The 20,460-nt window shown below is 47.4% G+C and overlaps 1 protein-coding gene across 1 annotated transcript in view; it reads left to right on the forward strand.

Moving 5' to 3' along the window:
* The window catches only part of LOC118280089 (mucin-2-like), a 31,159-nt gene that overhangs the window by 4,508 nt on the left and 6,191 nt on the right, over window positions 1-20,460 (forward strand). Inside the window, exons 4-27 of the mRNA XM_050702663.1 lie at window positions 232-585; window positions 921-1,187; window positions 1,498-1,876; window positions 3,949-4,182; window positions 5,410-5,565; window positions 5,760-6,032; window positions 6,285-6,440; window positions 6,758-6,991; window positions 7,106-7,203; window positions 7,531-7,560; window positions 7,676-7,789; window positions 8,215-8,331; window positions 8,746-9,214; window positions 9,292-9,680; window positions 9,836-9,943; window positions 11,780-11,929; window positions 12,791-13,253; window positions 14,751-15,226; window positions 15,863-16,063; window positions 16,645-16,908; window positions 17,487-17,717; window positions 18,394-18,783; window positions 19,247-19,504; window positions 19,942-20,148. Of these exons, the coding sequence (XP_050558620.1) occupies window positions 232-585; window positions 921-1,187; window positions 1,498-1,876; window positions 3,949-4,182; window positions 5,410-5,565; window positions 5,760-6,032; window positions 6,285-6,440; window positions 6,758-6,991; window positions 7,106-7,203; window positions 7,531-7,560; window positions 7,676-7,789; window positions 8,215-8,331; window positions 8,746-9,214; window positions 9,292-9,680; window positions 9,836-9,943; window positions 11,780-11,929; window positions 12,791-13,253; window positions 14,751-15,226; window positions 15,863-16,063; window positions 16,645-16,908; window positions 17,487-17,717; window positions 18,394-18,783; window positions 19,247-19,504; window positions 19,942-20,148 (6,018 nt within the window). The remainder of the gene's footprint in view (window positions 1-231; window positions 586-920; window positions 1,188-1,497; window positions 1,877-3,948; window positions 4,183-5,409; window positions 5,566-5,759; window positions 6,033-6,284; window positions 6,441-6,757; window positions 6,992-7,105; window positions 7,204-7,530; window positions 7,561-7,675; window positions 7,790-8,214; window positions 8,332-8,745; window positions 9,215-9,291; window positions 9,681-9,835; window positions 9,944-11,779; window positions 11,930-12,790; window positions 13,254-14,750; window positions 15,227-15,862; window positions 16,064-16,644; window positions 16,909-17,486; window positions 17,718-18,393; window positions 18,784-19,246; window positions 19,505-19,941; window positions 20,149-20,460) is intronic.

Raw genomic sequence — 20,460 nt, forward strand, 5'->3', positions numbered from 1 at the left:
TACATCCAAAACACATTTCAATTCATTTTATTCATTCATTCAATTTAAAAACATAGGAGTAGTCCCTATCTATGCAGTAAACCGGTGATTATAGAGCTGGTCACAAATCCCGGACGCCTCATGTATCTATAAACACTTTAAATTACTAGGTATATGTGTTCGATCCACACAAACATTGAATATTTCACGGAAAATGCATAACTATAATAAAAAAAACTTTTTTTTCGCCAGCGATGTGACTTCCCACACTTGGTGAACTGCACACCGGGCTCCACAACCACTTCAACAACTTTAGCCCCATCAACTACTACTGAAACCGCAACAACACCAACAACAACTACCACAGGACCAACAACAACTACTGAGGGACCAACAACAACTACTGAGGGACCAACAACAACTACTGAGGGACCAACAACAACTACTGAGGGCCCTGAGTTCCTTCCCAATGGTTGTCCAGCGGACTTCTCAATCGATCTACTGTTGCCTCATGAGGCCGATTGTGGCAAGTTCTATAGTTGTGTCCACGGAAACAAAGTGGAAATGGAATGTCCAGTCGGCTTGTGGTTCGACGTTACATTACAGGTAAGCAAATTTAAATGAAAATAGGATAAAGTAACCACCTAAAATTAACTAAAAATCACGGTTTACTCACGTAAATTAATGGAGAAAAGCTCTACTAGTTTCGAGTCAGAGAGGGACTCTTTATGAGCAGCGTCCGCAGACGCGGCGACGACGTGAGCAAAGCGTGAATTTTAGTCAATTTAGTATGTCTCACGATAGTTACTACAACAATATAGCTAAAATTCTCCATAGTGTGTTTAAAACTATAGATTTGTAAATACTATTTATGGACCTATTACATGGGACTTATAATACAAATACCATAATAATTAAACATGAGTATTTTCCATCCCCAGTACTGCAGCTGGCCATTCATGGTACAATGTAACGTAACTTCAACAACAACTTCATCAACAACAACAACATCGACTACTACAACAACTGAAACCACTACAACAACTACTGAGGGACCCGAGTTCTTACCCAACGGCTGTCCAGCAGACTTCTCAGTCAACCTGCTATTGCCTCATGAATCAGACTGTGGCAAATTCTACAGTTGTGTGCACGGAGAAAAAGTTGAAATGGATTGTGTTCCAGGCACATGGTTTGATTTTGAATTGCAGGTAAGCAATATTTCTTCTTTCATTTATATGTAAGAGGTTGATGTAAATGGGATATAGCCTCCTATTGAAATAGATGTTAAATTGTTTAAGATTCACTGAAGACTTGAGACGGGATATTTACTATGTTTATTTCTGTCTATGAGTTTCCGATATTTCGGCACTGTTGCAAAACAGTATCGCAAGGATAAAATAAGTTTTCATTAAACAAAAAAATCATAGGGAGGATACAAATAATTTCGATTAAAACTAATAATCTCATACTAAATTACGTTTCAAATAAAATTTAAATATATTTTTTTTATATTTTCAGTACTGCAGCTGGCCGTTCATGGTGAATTGCAACGTGACATCTACAACTACTACAACAACAACAACAACTCAGGTACCAATCACACCAACATACACCCCTTCTACACCCGCTGACGAAACCACTACCACCACTGAGAGTAGCACCACAACCACTGATGGTAGCACTACTCCTGACGATACCACTACCACCACAGAGGGTAGCACCACAACCACTGAGGGTAGTACCACAACCACAGAGGGTAGCACTACACCTGACGATACCACTACCACCACTGAGAGTATTACTACCACCACAGAGGGTAGCACCACAACCACAGAGGGTAGCACCACAACCACTGAGGGTAGCACTACACCTGACGATACCACTACCACTACTGAGAGTATTACTACCACCACAGAGGGTAGTACCACAACCACAGAGGGTAGCACCACAACCACAGAGGGTAGCACTACACCTGACGATACCACTACCACCACTGAGGGTATTACTACCACCACAGAGGGTAGCACCACAACCACAGAGGGTAGCACCTGCGGTACCACACCACCACAGAGAGTATTACTACCACCACCACCACCACAGAGGGTAGCACTACACCTGACGATACCACTACCACCACTGAGAGTATTACTACCACCACAGAGGGTAGTACCACAACCACAGAGGGTAGCACTACACCTGACGGTACCACTACCACCACTGAGGGTATTACTACCACCACAGAGGGTAGCACCACAACCACAGAGGGTAGCACTACACCTGACGATACCACTACCACCACTGAGAGTACCACTACCACCACAGAGGGTAGTACCACAACCACAGAGGGTAGCACCACAACCACAGAGGGTACCACTACTCCTGAAGTGACCACTACAACCACTGAGGAACCCACTACAACCACTACTCCTGAACCAACCACTACAACCACTGAGGGTACCACTACTCCTGAACCAACCACTACAACCACTGAGGAACCCACTACTCCTGAAGTGACCACTACAACCACTGAGGAACCCACTACTCCTGAAGTGACCACTACAACCACTGAGGGTACCACTACTCCTGAAGTGACCACTACAACCACTGAGGAACCCTACTGAACCAACCACTACAACCACTGAGGAACCCACTACTCCTGAACCAACCACTACAACCACTGAGGAACCCACTACTCCTGAAGTGACCACTACAACCACTGAGGAACCCACTACTCCTGAAGTGACCACTACAACCACTGAGGAACCCACTACAACCACTACTCCTGAACCAACCACTACAACCACTGAGGAACCCACTACTCCTGAAGTGACCACTACAACCACTGAGGAACCCACTACTCCTGAAGTGACCACTACAACCACTGAGGAACCCACTACTCCTGAACCAACCACTACAACCACTGAGGAACCACTACTCCTGAAGTGACCACTACAACCACTACCACTACTGAGGAACCCACTACAACCACTACTCCTGAAGTGACCACTACAACCACTGAGGAACCCACTACAACCACTACTCCTGAAGTGACCACTACAACCACTGAGGAACCCACTACAACCACTACTCCTGAAGTGACCACTACTCCTGAACCAACCACTACAACCACTGAGGAACCCACTACTCCTGAAGTGACCACTACCACTACTGAGAGTACCACTACTCCTGAACCAACCACTACAACCACTGAGGAACCCACTACTCCTGAACCAACCACTACAACCACTGAGGAACCCACTACTCCTGAACCAACCACTACAACCACTGAGGAACCCACTACTCCTGAAGTGACCACTACAACCACTGAGGAACCCACTACTCCTGAACCAACCACTACAACCACTGAGGAACCCACTACTCCTGAAGTGACCACTACAACCACTGAGGAACCCACTACAACCACTACTCCTGAAGTGACCACTACAACCACTGAGGAACCCACTACTCCTGAAGTGACCACTACAACCACTGAGGGTACCACTACTCCTGAACCAACCACTACAACCACTGAGGGTACCACTACTCCTGAACCAACCACTACAACCACTGAGGGTACCACTACTCCTGAACCAACCACTACAACCACTGAGAGTACCACTACTCCTGAACCAACCACTACAACCACTGAGGTTACCACTACTCCCGAAGTGACCACTACAACCACTGAGGAACCCACTACAACCACTACTCCTGAACCAACCACTACAACCACTGAGGAACCCACTACTCCTGAAGTGACCACCACAACCACTGAGGGTACCACTACTCCTGAACCAACCACTACAACAACTGAGGAACCACTACTCCTGAAGTGACCACTACAACCACTGAGGGTACCACTACTCCTGAACCAACCACTACAACCACTGAGGAACCACTACTCCTGAAGTGACCACTACAACCACTGAGGGTACCACTACTCCTGAACCAACCACTACAACCACTGAGGTACCACTACTCCTGAAGTGACCACTACAACCACTGAGGGTACCACTACTCCTGAACCAACCACTACAACCACTGAGGAACCCACTACTCCTGAAGTGACCACTACAACCACTGAGGGTACCACTACTCCTGAAGTGACCACTACCACTACTGAGAGTACCACTACTCCTGAACCAACCACTACAACCACTGAGGGTACCACTACTCCTGAACCAACCACTACAACCACTGAGGGTACCACTACTCCTGAAGTGACCACTACCACTACTGAGGAACCCACTACAACCACTACTCCTGAAGTGACCACTACAACCACTGAGAGTACCACTACTCCTGAACCAACCACTACAACCACTGAGGAACCCACTACTCCTGAAGTGACCACTACAACCACTGAGGGTACCACTACTCCTGAAGTGACCACTACCACTACTGAGAGTACCACTACTCCTGAACCAACCACTACAACCACTGAGGAACCCACTACTCCTGAAGTGACCACTACAACCACTGAGGGTACCACTACTCCTGAAGTGACCACTACAACCACTGAGGGTACCACTACTCCTGAAGTGACCACTACAACCACTGAGGAACCCACTACTCCTGAACCAACCACTACAACCACTGAGGAACCCACTACTCCTGAAGTGACCACTACAACCACTGAGGGTACCACTACTCCTGAAGTGACCACTACAACCACTGAGGGTACCACTACTCCTGAACCAACAACTACAACCACTGAGGGTACCACTACTCCTGAAGTGACCACTACAACCACTGAGGGTACCACTACTCCTGAAGTGACCACCACAACCACTGAGGGTACCACTACTCCTGAAGTGACCACTACAACCACTGAGGTACCACTACTCCTGAACCAACCACTACAACCACTGAGGTACCACTACTCCTGAAGTGACCACTACCACTGAAGTGACCACTGAACCAACCACTACAACCACTGAGGGTACCACTACTCCTGAAGTGACCACTACAACCACTGAGGGTACCACTACTCCTGAACCAACAACTACAACCACTGAGGGTACCACTACAACCACTGAGGGTACCACTACTCCTGAAGTGACCACTACAACCACTGAGGGTACCACTACTCCTGAAGTGACCACTACCACTACTGAGGTACCCACTACAACCACTACTCCTGAAGTGACCACTACCACTACTGAGGGTACGACTACTCCTGAACCAACCACTACAACCACTGAGGAACCCACTACTCCTGAAGTGACCACCACAACCACTGAGGGTACCACTACTCCTGAACCAACCACTACAACAACTGAGGTTACCACTACTCCTGAAGTGACCACTACCACTACTGAGGAACCCACTACTCCTGAACCAACCACTACAACCACTGAGGAACCCACTACTCCTGAAGTGACCACTACTCACTGAGGGTACCACTAAGTGACCACTACAACCACTGAGGTACCACTACTCCTGAAGTGACCACTACAACCACTGAGGGTACCACTACTCCTGAACCAACCACTACAACCACTGAGGAACCCACTACTCCTGAAGTGACCACTACAACCACTGAGGGTACCACTACTCCTGAAGTGACCACTACAACCACTGAGGGTACCACTACTCCTGAAGTGACCACTACAACCACTGAGGAACCCACTACTCCTGAACCAACCACTACAACCACTGAGGAACCCACTACTCCTGAACCAACCACTACAACCACTGAGGAACCCACTACTCCTGAAGTGACCACTACAACCACAGAGGGTACCACTACTCCTGAAGTGACCACTACAACCACTGAGGAACCACTACTCCTGAACCAACCACTACAACCACTGAGGAACCCACTACTCCTGAACCAACCACTACAACCACTGAGGGTACCACTACTCCTGAAGTGACCACTACAACCACTGAGGAACCCACTACTCCTGAAGTGACCACTACAACCACTGAGGGTACCACTACTCCTGAACCAACCACTACAACCACTGAGGAACCCACTACTCCTGAAGTGACCACTACAACCACTGAGGGTACCACTACTCCTGAAGTGACCACTACAACCACTGAGGGTACCACTACCACCACTGAGGGTACCACTACTCCTGAAGTGACCACTACCACCACTGAGGTACCACTACTCCTGAAGTGACCACTACAACCACTGAGGAACCCACTACTCCTGAACCAACCATTACAACCACTGAGAGTACCACTACTCCTGAAGTGACCACTACAACCACTGAGAGTACCACTACTCCTGAACCAACCACTACAACCACTGAGGAACCACTACTCCTGAAGTGACCACTACAACCACTGAGGTACCACTACTCCTGAACCAACCACTACAACCACTGAGGGTACCACTACTCCTGAAGTGACCACTACAACCACTGAGGGTACCACTACTCCTGAACCAACCACTACAACCACTGAGGGTACCACTACTCCTGAAGTGACCACCACAACCACTGAGGGTACCACTACAACCACTGAGGGTACCACTACACCTGAGGTGACCACTACCACTACTGAGGGCACCACTACTCCTGAACCAACCACTACAACCACTGAGGAACCCACTACTCCTGAAGTGACCACTACAACCACTGACTCCTGAAGTGACCACTACAACCACTGTACCACTACTCCTGAAGTGACCACTACAACCACTGAGGGTACCACTACTCCTGAAGTGACCACTACAACCACTGAGGGTACCACTACTCCTGAAGTGACCACTACAACCACTGAGGGTACCACTACTCCTGAAGTGACCACTACAACCACTGAGGTACCACTACTCCTGAAGTGACCACTACAACCACTGAGGGTACCACTACTCCTGAAGTGACCACTACAACCACTGAGGGTACCACTACTCCTGAAGTGACCACTACAACCACTGAGGGTACCACTACTCCTGAAGTGACCACTACAACCACTGAGGGTACCACTACTCCTGAACCAACCACTACAACCACTGAGGAACCCACTACTCCTGAAGTGACCACTACAACCACTGAGGGTACCACTACTCCTGAAGTGACCACTACACCACTGAGGGTACCACTACTCCTGAACCAACCACTACAACCACTGAGGTACCACTACTCCTGAAGTGACCACTACAACCACTGAGGTACCACTACTCCTGAACCAACCACTACAACCACTGAGGGTACCACTACTCCTGAAGTGACCACTACCACTACTGAGAGTACCACTACTCCTGAACCAACCACTACAACCACTGAGGAACCCACTACTCCTGAACCAACCACTACAACCACTGAGGAACCCACTACTTCTGAAGTGACCACTACAACCACTGAGAGTACCACTACTCCTGAACTGACCACTACAACCACTGAGGGTACCACTACTCCTGAAGTGACTACTCCTGAACCAACCACTACAACCACTGAGGAACCCACTACTCCTGAACCAACCACTACAACCACTGAGGAACCCACTACTTCTGAAGTGACCACTACCACTACTGAGAGTACCACTACTCCTGAACCAACCACTACAACCACTGAGGGTACCACTACTCCCGAAGTGACCACTACAACCACTGAGGAACCCACTACAACCACTACTCCTGAACCAACCACTACAACCACTGAGGAACCACTACTCCTGAAGTGACCACTACAACCACTGAGGGTACCACTACTCCTGAAGTGACCACTACAACCACTGAGGTACCACTACTCCTGAACCAACCACTACAACCACTGAGGAACCCACTACTCCTGAAGTGACCACTACAACCACTGAGGGTACCACTACTCCTGAAGTGACCACTACAACCACTGAGGTACCACTACTCCTGAAGTGACCACTACAACCACTGAGGGTACCACTACTCCTGAAGTGACCACTACAACCACTGAGGTACCACTACTCCTGAACCAACCACTACAACCACTGAGGAACCACTACTCCTGAAGTGACCACTACAACCACTGAGGGTACCACTACTCCTGAAGTGACCACTACAACCACTGAGGTACCACTACTCCTGAAGTGACCACTACAACCACTGAGGTTACCACTACTCCTGAACCAACCACTACAACCACTGAGAGTACCACTACTCCTGAAGTGACCACTATAACCACTGAGGGTACCACTACTCCTGAAGTGACCACTACAACCACTGAGGGTACCACTACTCCTGAACCAACCACTACCACCACTGAGGGTACCACTACACCTGAGGTGACCACTACCACTACTGAGGGCACCACTACTCCTGAAGTGACCACTACAACCACAGAGGGTACCACTACTCCTGAAGTGACCACTACCACTACTGAGAGTACCACTACTCCTGAACCAACCACTACAACCACTGAGGTTACCACTACTCCCGAAGTGACCACTACAACCACTGAGGAACCCACTACTCCTGAAGTGACCACTACAACCACTGAGGAACCCACTACTCCTGAAGTGACCACTACAACCACTGAGGGTACCACTACTCCTGAAGTGACCACTACAACCACTGAGGATACCACTACTGAGGGCACCACTACAACCACTACTCCTGAACCAACCACTACAACCACTGAGGGTACCACTACTCCTGAAGTGACCACTACAACCACTGAGGGTACCACTACTCCTGAACCAACCACTACAACCACTGAGGGTACCACTACTCCTGAACCAACCACTACAACCACTGAGGGTACCACTACTCCTGAAGTGACCACTACAACCACTGAGGGTACCACTACTCCTGAACCAACCACTACAACCACTGAGGGTACCACTACTCCTGAAGTGACCACTACAACCACTGAGGGTACCACTACTCCTGAACCAACCACTACAACCACTGAGGAAACCACTACTCCTGAAGTGACCACTACAACCACTGAGGGTACCACTACTCCTGAAGTGACCACTACAACCACTGAGGGTACCACTACTCCTGAACCAACCACTACAACCACTGAGGGTACCACTACTCCTGAACCAACCACTACAACCACTGAGGGTACCACTACTCCTGAAGTGACCACTACAACCACTGAGGGTACCACTACTCCTGAAGTGACCACTACCACCACTGAGGGTACCACTACTCCTGAACCAACCACTACAACCACTGAGGGTACCACTACTCCTGAACCAACCACTACAACCACTGAGGGTACCACTACTCCTGAACCAACCACTACAACCACTGAGGGTACCACTACTCCTGAAGTGACCACTACAACCACTGAGGGTACCACTACTCCTGAAGTGACCACTACAACCACTGAGGGTACCACTACTCCTGAACCAACCACTACAACCACTGAGGAACCACTACTCCTGAAGTGACCACTACAACCACTGAGGGTACCACTACTCCTGAACCAACCACTACAACCACTGAGGGTACCACTACTCCTGAAGTGACCACTACAACCACTGAGGGTACCACTACTCCTGAAGTGACCACTACCACTACTGAGAGTACCACTACTCCTGAAGTGACCACCACAACCACTGAGGGTACCACTACTCCTGAATTGACAACTACCACCACTGAGGGTACCACTACTCCTGAAGTGACCACTACCACTACTGAGGAACCCACTACTCCTGAACCAACCACTACAACCACTGAGGAACCCACTACTCCTGAAGTGACCACTACAACCACTGAGGGTACCACTACTCCTGAAGTGACCACTACAACCACTGGGGTACCACTACTCCTGAACCAACCACTACAACCACTGAGGGTACCACTACTCCTGAACCAACCACTACCACCACTGAGGGTACCACTACTCCTGAAGTGACCACTACAACCACTGAGGGTACCACTACTCCTGAAGTGACCACTACAACCACTGAGAGTACCACTACTCCTGAACCAACCACTACAACCACTGAGGGTACCACTACTCCTGAACCAACAACTACAACCACTGAGGGTACCACTACTCCTGAAGTGACCACTACAACCACTGAGGGTACCACTACTCCTGAACCAACCACTACAACCACTGAGGAACCACTACTCCTGAGGTACCCACTACAACCACTGAGGGTACCACTACTCCTGAAGTGACCACTACAACCACTGAGGGTACCACTACAACCACTACACCTGAAGTGACCACTGTCACTGCTGAGGTACCTACAACAACCACTGAGGGTACCACTACACCTGAAGATACCACTACAACAACTACTCCTGAAGTGTAACTACAAGAACCACTAGCTCGGAACCCACTACATATGCACCGACAACTGACGTACCACTACTCCTGAAGTGACCACTACAACCACTGACTGGGTACCCACTACACCTGAATTAACCACTACAACCACTGACGAACCAACTACCACTACACCTACTCCTGAACCAACCACTACAACCACTGAGGTTACCACTACTCCTGAACCAACCACTACAACCACTGAGAGTACCACTACTCCTGAAGTGACCACTACCACCACTGAGAGTACCACTACTCCTGAACCAACCACTACAACCACTGAGGGTACCACTACTCCTGAAGTGACCACTACCACCACTGAGGGTACCACTACTCCTGAAGTGACCACTACAACCACTGAGGAACCCACTACAACCACTACTCCTGAAGTGACCACTACAACCACTGAGGGTACCACTACTCCTGAAGTGACCACTACAACCACTGAGGGTACCACTACTCCTGAAGTGACCACTACAACCACTGAGGGTACCACTACTCCTGAACCAACCACTACAACCACTGAGGGTACCACTACTCCTGAAGTGACCACTACAACCACTGAGGGTACCACTACTCCTGAAGTGACCACTACCACCACTGAGAGTACCACTACTCCTGAACCAACCACTACAACCACTGAGGGTACCACTACTCCTGAAGTGACCACTACAACCACTGAGGGTACCACTACTCCTGAACCAACCACTACAACCACTGAGGGTACCACTACTCCTGAAGATACCACTACCACCACTGAGGGTACCACTACACCTGAACTACAACACACTACAACCACATACCACTGAGGGCACCACTACTCCTGAAGTGACCACTACAACCACTGAGGGTACCACTACTCCTGAAGATACCACTACCACCACTGAGAGTAGCACTACACCAATAGACACCACTACAACCACTGAGAGACCCATTACAACCACTGAGGATACCACTTCTGAGGGCACCACTACCACTACTGAGGGAACCACTACTCCTGAAGATACCACTACCCACTGAGAGTACCTCTACCACCACTGAGGGTACCACTACTCCTGAAGTGACCACTACAACCACTGAGGGTACCACTACTCCTGAAGTGACCACTACCACCACTGAGGGTACCACTACTCCTGAAGTGACCACTACCACCACTGAGGGTACCACTACTCCTGAACCAACCACTACAACCACTGAGGGTACCACTACAACCACTGAGGGTAGCACTACTCCTGAAGATACCACTACCACCACTGAGGGTACCACTACTTCTGAACCAACCAGTACAACCACTGAGGGTACCACTACTCCTGAACCAACCACTACAACCACTGAGGGTATCACTACTCCTGAAGTGACCACTACCACCACTGAGAGTAGCATTACACCTATAGACACCACTACAACCACTGAGGTACCCACAACAACCACAGAGGGTAGCACTACTGAGGGCACCACTACCACTGAAGTGTACCACTACAACCACTGAGGTAGCACTACTCCTGAAGATACCACTACACCACAGAGAGTGCATTACACCTATAGACACCACTACAACCACTGAGAGACCCACTACCACCACTGAGGGTACCACTACCACTACTGAGGGCACCACTACAACCACTGAGGTACCCACAACAACCACTGAGGGTACCACTACACCTGAGGTGACCACTACCACTACTGAGGGCACCACTACCACTACTGAGGGTACCACTACTCCTGAAGTGACCACTACAACCACTGAGGGTACCACTACTCCTGAAGTGACCACTACAACCACTGAGGGTACCACTACTCCTGAAGTGACCACTACAACCACTGAGGGTACCACTACTCCTGAAGTGACCACTACAACCACTGAGGGTACCACTACTCCTGAAGTGACCACTACAACCACTGAGGGTACCACTACTCCTGAAGTGACCACTACAACCACTGAGGGTACCACTACTCCTGAAGTGACCACTACAACCACTGAGAGTACCACTACAACCACTGAGAGTACCACTACAACCACTGAGGGTACCACTACTCCTGAAGTGACCACTACAACCACTGAGGGTACCACTACTCCTGAAGTGACCACTACCACCACTGAGGGTACCACTACTCCTGAAGTGACCACTACAACCACTGAGGGTACCACTACTCCTGAAGTGACCACCACAACCACTGAGGGTACCACTACTCCTGAAGTGACCACTACCACCACTGAGGGTACCACTACTCCTGAACCAACCACTACAACCACTGAGGGTACCACTACTCCTGAAGTGACCACTACCACCACTGAGGGTACCACTACTCCTGAACCAACCACTACAACCACTGAGGGTACCACTACTCCTGAAGTGACCACTACAACCACTGAGGGTACCACTACTCCTGAAGTGACCACTACCACCACTGAGGGTACCACTACTCCTGAACCAACCACTACAACCACTGAGGGTACCACTACTCCTGAAGTGACCACTACAACCACTGAGAGTAGCATTACACCTATAGACACCACTACAACCACTGAGAGACCCATTACAACCACTGAGGATACCACTACTGAGGGCACCACTACCACTACTGAGGTACCCACTACAACCACTGAGGGTACCACTACTCCTGAATTGACAACTACCACCACTGAGGGTACGACTACCACCACAGAGAGTAGCATTACACCTATAGACACCACTACAACCACTGAGAGACCCATTACAACCACTGAGGGTACCACTACTGAGGGCACCACTACAACCACTACTCCTGAGGTACCCACTACAACCACTGAGGGTACCACTACTCCTGAAGTGACCACTACCACCACAGAGGGTAGCACTACACCGGAAGATACCACTACCACCACTGAGAGTACCTCTACCACCACAGAGGGTAGCACTACTCCGGAAGATACCACTACCACCACTGAGAGTACCTCTACCACCACAGAGGGTAGCACTACTCCGGAAGATACCACTACCACCACTGAGAGTACCTCTACCACCACAGAGGGTAGCACTACACCGGAAGATACCACTACCACCACTGAGGGTAGCACTACTCCTGAAGATACCACTACCACAACTGAGAGTACCTCTACCACCACAGAGGGTAGCACTACTCCTGAAGATACCACTACCACAACTGAGAGTACCTCTACCACCACAGAGGGTAGCACTACTCCTGAAGATACCACTACCACAACTGAGAGTACCTCTACCACCACAGAGGGTAGCACTACTCCTGAAGATACCACTACCACCACAGAGAGTACCTCTACCACCACAGAGGGTAGCACTACTCCTGAACCAACCTCTACCACCACAGAGGGTAGCATTACTCCTGACGATACCACAACCACCACTGAAAGTACCTCTACCACCACAGAGGGTAGCACTACTCCGGAAGATACCACTACCACAACTGAGAGTACCACTACCACAACTGAGAGTACCTCTACCACCACAGAGGGCAGCACTACTCCTGAAGATACCACTACCACCACTGAGAGTACCTCTACCACCACAGAGGGTAGCACTACTCCTGAACCAACCTCTACCACCACTGAGGGTAGCACTACACCGGAAGATACCACTACCACCACTGAGAGTACCTCTACCACCACAGAGGGTAGCACTACTCCTGAACCAACCTCTACCACCACAGAGGGTAGCACTACACCGGAAGATACCACTACCACCACTGAGGGTAGCACTACTCCTGAAGATACCACTACCACAACTGAGAGTACCTCTACCACCACTGAGAGTACCTCTACCACCACAGAGGGTAGCACTACTCCTGAAGTGACCACTACCACCACAGAGAGTACCTCTACCACCACTGAGAGTACCTCTACCACCACAGAGGGTAGCACTACACCTGAAGATACCACTACCACCACTGAGAGTACCTCTACCACCACAGAGGGTAGCACTACTCCTGAACCAACCTCTACCACCACAGAGGGTAGCACTACTCCTGAAGATACCACTACCACCACTGAGAGTACCTCTACCACCACAGAGGGTAGCACTACTCCGGAAGATACCACTACCACAACTGAGAGTACCTCTACCACCACAGAGGGTAGCACTACTCCTGAACCAACCACTACCACCACAGAGGGTAGCACTACTCCTGAAGATACCACTACCACCACTGAGAGTACCTCTACCACCACAGAGGGTAGCACTACTCCGGAAGATACCACTACCACAACTGAGAGTACCTCTACCACCACAGAGGGTAGCACTACTCCTGAAGATACCACTACCACCACAGAGAGTACCTCTACCACCACAGAGGGTAGCACTACCACCACAGAGGGTAGCACTACTCCTGAACCAACCACTACAACCACTGAGGGTAGCACTACTCCTGAAGATACCACTACCACCACTGAGGGTACCACTACCACCACAGAGGGTAGCACTACTCCTGAAGATACCACTACCACCACTGAGGGTACCACTACCACCACAGAGGGCAGCACTACTCCTGAAGATACCACTACCACCACTGAGAGTACCTCTACCACCACAGAAGGTAGCACTACTCCTGAAGATACCACTACCACCACAGAGGGTAGCACTACACCGGAAGATACCACTACCACCACTGAGAGTACCTCTACCACCACAGAGGGTAGCACTACTCCTGAACCAACCTCTACCACCACAGAGGGTAGCACTACTCCTGAAGATACCACTACCACCACAGAGGGTAGCACTACTCCTGAAGATACCACTACCACCACAGAGGGTAGCACTACTCCTGAAGATACCACTACCACCACAGAGGGTAGCACTACACCGGAAGATACCACTACCACCACTGAGAGTACCTCTACCACCACAGAGGGTAGCACTACACCTACAGTAACCATTACACCCACTGAGGAAAACGCTGCAAACACTCAGGGTTCCACTACACCCGACGCAACCTCTACAACCACTGACGATCCACAATCTACACATAATCCAATAACTGAACCAACCACACTCACACCAACAACAACACAGGTATTAGATACACTCAACACTTTTTATTTTACTCTGTACGAACTGAAGACTGCAACAACTCACAACTACTCTACATGTCATAATTGCTTAGGACAGTGTCACCGCCTTTATACAACGTGTAACAAAAAGGGGGTATACATATCAATTGCACGGTTTCTAGATAACATAACGAACGATACGGGAAGGGTTTTTTAAACTCATGTTTTCATAGAACGAAGTTATGAATTTTTCCAATACATAAAATTCCAGAAACCGAACATCAAAATTAGGTAGATACAGGTACTAGGCGATCAGATTGACAGAAGAAATGTTTCGTAATATTAGCGAGTGACCCCTGTAGTGTTGTGACACGTTTGTATGATTTGAAATCAAGAACTATGTGATACCAAGTATTTGGTACTATTTTTTTGTTTCAAACACCAGAGGCGTTACAAGTGCGTTGCTGGGCTTTTGGGGAGGTTAGGATTTTGAGGATTGTTGGGTATTTTAGAATAAGGGAATGGGAGTAATTAGGCCTCCGATAACCTTATTCACTCAACGCAAGCGAACGAATGTCACATTTCAGGAGCTATTTTTTTGGAAAAGAAAATTAGCTACTACGTTTTCTACCAATACCAACAACACATTTCTCCACAGGTATCATCAACAATTGATGATGGTTCTGTTACGTCAACAACAACCGAAGGATCAACAACAGAGGGCGCGGACCTCTGTCCTCCGGGCGTCTACGGCAACGTGCCTCATCCAACCAAATGTAATGCCTTCTACCTGTGCGTGAGCGGAGTTCCTCTCGAACTGTACTGCGCCAGTGGCTATGAGTTTGATGCTGATGTCCGGGTAAGAATGTTTTTACTTTTTTATAGAATACTAGCTACATCCGCGCGGTTTCACCCGCTCTGCTTAGCTCTTATTGGTCATAGCGTGATGTTTTATAGCATATAGCCTTCCTTGATAAATGCACTATTCAACACAAAAAGAATTATTCAAATCGGACCAGTAGTTCTGGAGATTAGCGCGTTCAAACAAACAAACAAACTCTTCAGCTTTATAATATTAGCATAGATTGCCGGTAAACGAGCAGACGTATCACCTGATGTCCATTTAAGTTGCCGGCCTTTTGGGTGTTAGGAATTTAAGGCGGGCCCGGCAAACTTCGTACCGCCCCAATATTTTTTTCTTACATCTTAAACCTTCCCTGGACTTCCACAAATAAAATTCAAGATCATAAATAAGCCAAATCGGTCCAACCATTCTGGAGTTTTAGCGAGACTAACGCATAGAAATTAATTTTTATATATGAGATAAAACATCTCACCTTTAACTTTATCGCATACAACAGGCTTAAACAACAAATTATTCAAAATTCCAATCATTTTCCATACAAAAAATAAATAATTAATTCTCAATATTTTTTCCAGGAATGTGTCCCCATTGCACCAGGTGGTTGCACTTTGGGTCCCATCACGGGCTCAACCCCAGAACCTGGCACCGATTCCACCACTCCCATCACTACCACACCTGACAACTCTATCACCACCACGGAAGGACCTGAAATTTGTCCTATAGGAGTGTGGGGTCATGTGCCGCATCCAACTCTGTGCAACTCATTCTACATGTGCGCGGCTGGATCAGCGATCCAATTGTTCTGTAGTGAAGGATTTGAGTTCGATCCAAATGTTGGGGTAAGTCAAAGTCAAAGTCAAAGCATTTATTTGAATTAATCCTAAATAAGGCACTTTTGAAACGTCAAATTGAATTATCCGTCAGTCTGTCTGTCAGTAAGTTGTCTGTAAGTTGAGTACTATGCTGATAGCATTTTTTTGTCTTTTGAAACCTGTAACTGCACGGTTGGCGTGGTGGCTGGGCAACTGGCTGTCGCGCAACGCGGGTTCAATTCCCGCACGGAGTAACTCTTTGTGTGATCCACAAATTGTTGTTTCGGGTCAAAAAAACACACACATAGGACCCACTTAGTTTAGATTTATTTCATTGCGGGATCCAAGACAGTCATCGAAGGACACTGGACAATCGAGAGTTCTAAATTGTAATTCTAAAATCTACTTAGTATTTGTTCTTAAAAAATTGACTTGAATGACTATCATAAAATTGACTAAAAACCTACACAATCTCTTTATTATTATAAGTCTTTGACTGTCAATAGAAAACTGTTGAAGGCAAATCCTCCGCTAACGGTGACCACCACGGCGTTCAATGTGTTAAATGAAGCCGATTGATGAAACTAATAACCAAATGATTTCAGTCTTGCGTCCTAATCGCCGAGGGAGGCTGCACAATGGGTCAAACTACAACAGCAGCACCAACTTTCCCGCCGACAGATACGACCACAGTAGACCCGGGTCCCTGTCCCCCGGGCACTTGGGGCAATGTTCCCCACCCAGAACTGTGCAACTCATTCTACCTGTGCACAGGAAGCCAGGAAATACTCCAACTGTTCTGCAGTGAAGGTTTCGAATTCGATCCTGTGCAAAAGGTAAACAATATTTATAATTATTAAATAGCTCATTTTCTTTTATTGGTAGTGAGCATATCAGTTTAAAAATTTATTGCACAAGAAAATCTTTTTTAAGAGATCTGTTGCTGTCTTTTATAAGTCCGATTAAATGTCGACAATAGGTCTATAGAATTTTAATTTTGGCATTTCTTTATTTATAATATAAAAATAAGTCGGGTTTTCCTTCCTGACGCTATAACATCAGAACGCACGAACCGATTTCCATGGTTTTGTATTCGATAAGTCGGGTTTTCCTTCAGGGAAAATCATTGATGGTGAAACGGAGTTCGCTGGGTTTGCTAGTATAATATAAAAATGAGTCGGGTTTTTCTTCCTGACGCTATAACATCAGAACGCACGAATTTTGGATTTGTTGGAAAGATCTCAGGCTCCGAGTGGTTTATAGCAAAGCAGGAAAATAGGAAAACCCGCCTTGTATAATTTGAAAAGACATACCAAAACAGAACTTTAATTACATTATAAACTCACTTTTTAATTACCGTAATTTTATTAAAACCTCGCAATCAGAATAAGTAAACATTCTCGCCCTTTTTTCCTGTACTTAAAAATCTATTTAAGACCCGATAAAGCTTCATCCAACTCCTTCATTTGTCTATAAAACAATTAAATACAATTCTATATCCTTTCTCCGTAGACATGTGTAGCAATAGCCGAAGGAGGTTGTACTCTCGGCTCGGGTTCTACCGCAGGACCTGGTACTACACCGGACGGCTCCCAATCGACTACCACCACGCAGACGACCACGGACGGCGATGTCACCAGCTCAACCACTAGCAATGATGGCACGACCACCACAGGAGTTACAACTCCTGAACCCACTACAGATTCATCTGAAATCGATAATAGTAGCACTACACCAGATTTGCAAACCACTACGGAAGGGGTAGCGTTCAACCCTTGCCCTGAAGGTGTCTTTGGTAATGTCCCCAATCCAAATGAATGCAGCTCGTACTTCTTATGTGTGAACGGGGAAGCGATACCATTCAATTGCGCTGAAGGACTCGAATATGATCCTGAGTCAAAGGTGAGCTGAGGTTTTTTACATAACATAATAATTACATTGACTGCCTCGTAAAAATAGATGAAATTTTTAACGTAATTTTTGTTTTTCATCAACGTTTGACACCTAAAGTATGTACAAGACAGGTATTAGTTTAGGTGCTAGGTGCTACGTCACGGTTAAGTAACTTTTAGCCAAGAGACAGTTTAGGGGTTGATGATGAAAACTATTTTTTTTATAACGTTGATAAGTCTGCGTTTGGCCACCTACCCGCTTACTGCCAGGACGGCGAAGCGAAGATGTGGCCGAAGATGGAGCACACAGACTTAGAAAGTACCTATTCACTCTGACCTTGAATAGATCCGGGTTGTATTTACTATAAGTCCGTTAGTACCAATAGAAATAAAACAAATGAATGTAGTGACAAAAGTAAGTCAGAGGTGGTATGTTTCACATTAAACATGTATATGTTTGACTATTTTTGCAGACTTGCGTTGTCATAGCTGAAGGTGGATGTACAATGGGTCCAGGAACACCTACTCAGTCACCATCAACTCCTGATGGCTTTAGCACAACACCAGCTAACATTGCAAGCTCCACCCAATCAGTCGAAGATGCAATTTGTTCAGGAGTATTTGGAACTATACCGCATCCAGAACTGTGCAACTCATTCTACATTTGTGATGGAGATAAATCTCTTCAGCTCTTCTGTGTTGAGGGATACGAATACGATCCTGAATCAAAGGTGAGTCAATTAATGGATTAGTCCTTTGCTTCATTATTTTCGTTGAAAAATAATCCTTGTAGACATTGTAATAGGACATAGTTTTGATTGGCATCGTTGTACAGAATGAAATGTTTTGCACATGAATTTTTTTTTTATTATTTTATTGAACACGGTAAATGAGCAGGCGTATCACCTGATGGTAAGCAATCGCCACCGCCCATGGACACTTGAAACACCAGATGCGTTGCCGGCCTTTTGGGGATTAAGAATTTAAGGGTTGTTGGGGAATCGGGGATTGGGAAGATTGGGAAGGGGGGAATTGGGCCTCCGGTAATCTCACTCACACCACGAAAGCGTGGTATCACTCCGGTCGAGCCGGCCCATTCGTGCCGAAGCATGGCTCTCTCACACTTAATGTATCCATCAAATAAAACACACATCTCTTTATCTCACAGGGCTGTGTAGAGATCGCCGAGGGAGGCTGCACGCTGCAATCCCCCACTACCACAGAAGCTGCGGTTACTGAGCCCCCAATTTGCCCAGAAGGCCTGTACGGTAACATACCTCATCCACAACTGTGCAACGCATTCTACATGTGCACAGGGGGCCAAGCCCTCGAGCTCTTCTGTAGTGAAGGCTTTGAATTCGACCCAGAATCGAAAGTAAGTATATTAAAACTTTAAAAGTATGGAGATCACTCATATGACTTAAATGAAACTACAAGTAGTACTCGTCCACAGAAGCGTAATACAACTAAATAATTTAAAATAATAAAATAAATAATTAAATTTAATCAAGCATTAAATTCTTTTCGGAAGAGCTGTAATGTCTTATGTTGTCTAGGAATGTAGCGCGGTTGTTGCAATGCCGTATTTGTAAACAGTACTCTTTGCTCACATAGAATAATGCACTTTTTGACTTACCTACTGGGCCTATTTCGCTCATTTTTCGTATATCGTCAGCCAAGATGGTAA

The sequence above is a fragment of the Spodoptera frugiperda genome, chromosome 22 (assembly GCF_023101765.2).
Source record: "Spodoptera frugiperda isolate SF20-4 chromosome 22, AGI-APGP_CSIRO_Sfru_2.0, whole genome shotgun sequence".
Classification (NCBI taxonomy): Eukaryota; Metazoa; Arthropoda; class Insecta; order Lepidoptera; family Noctuidae; genus Spodoptera; species Spodoptera frugiperda.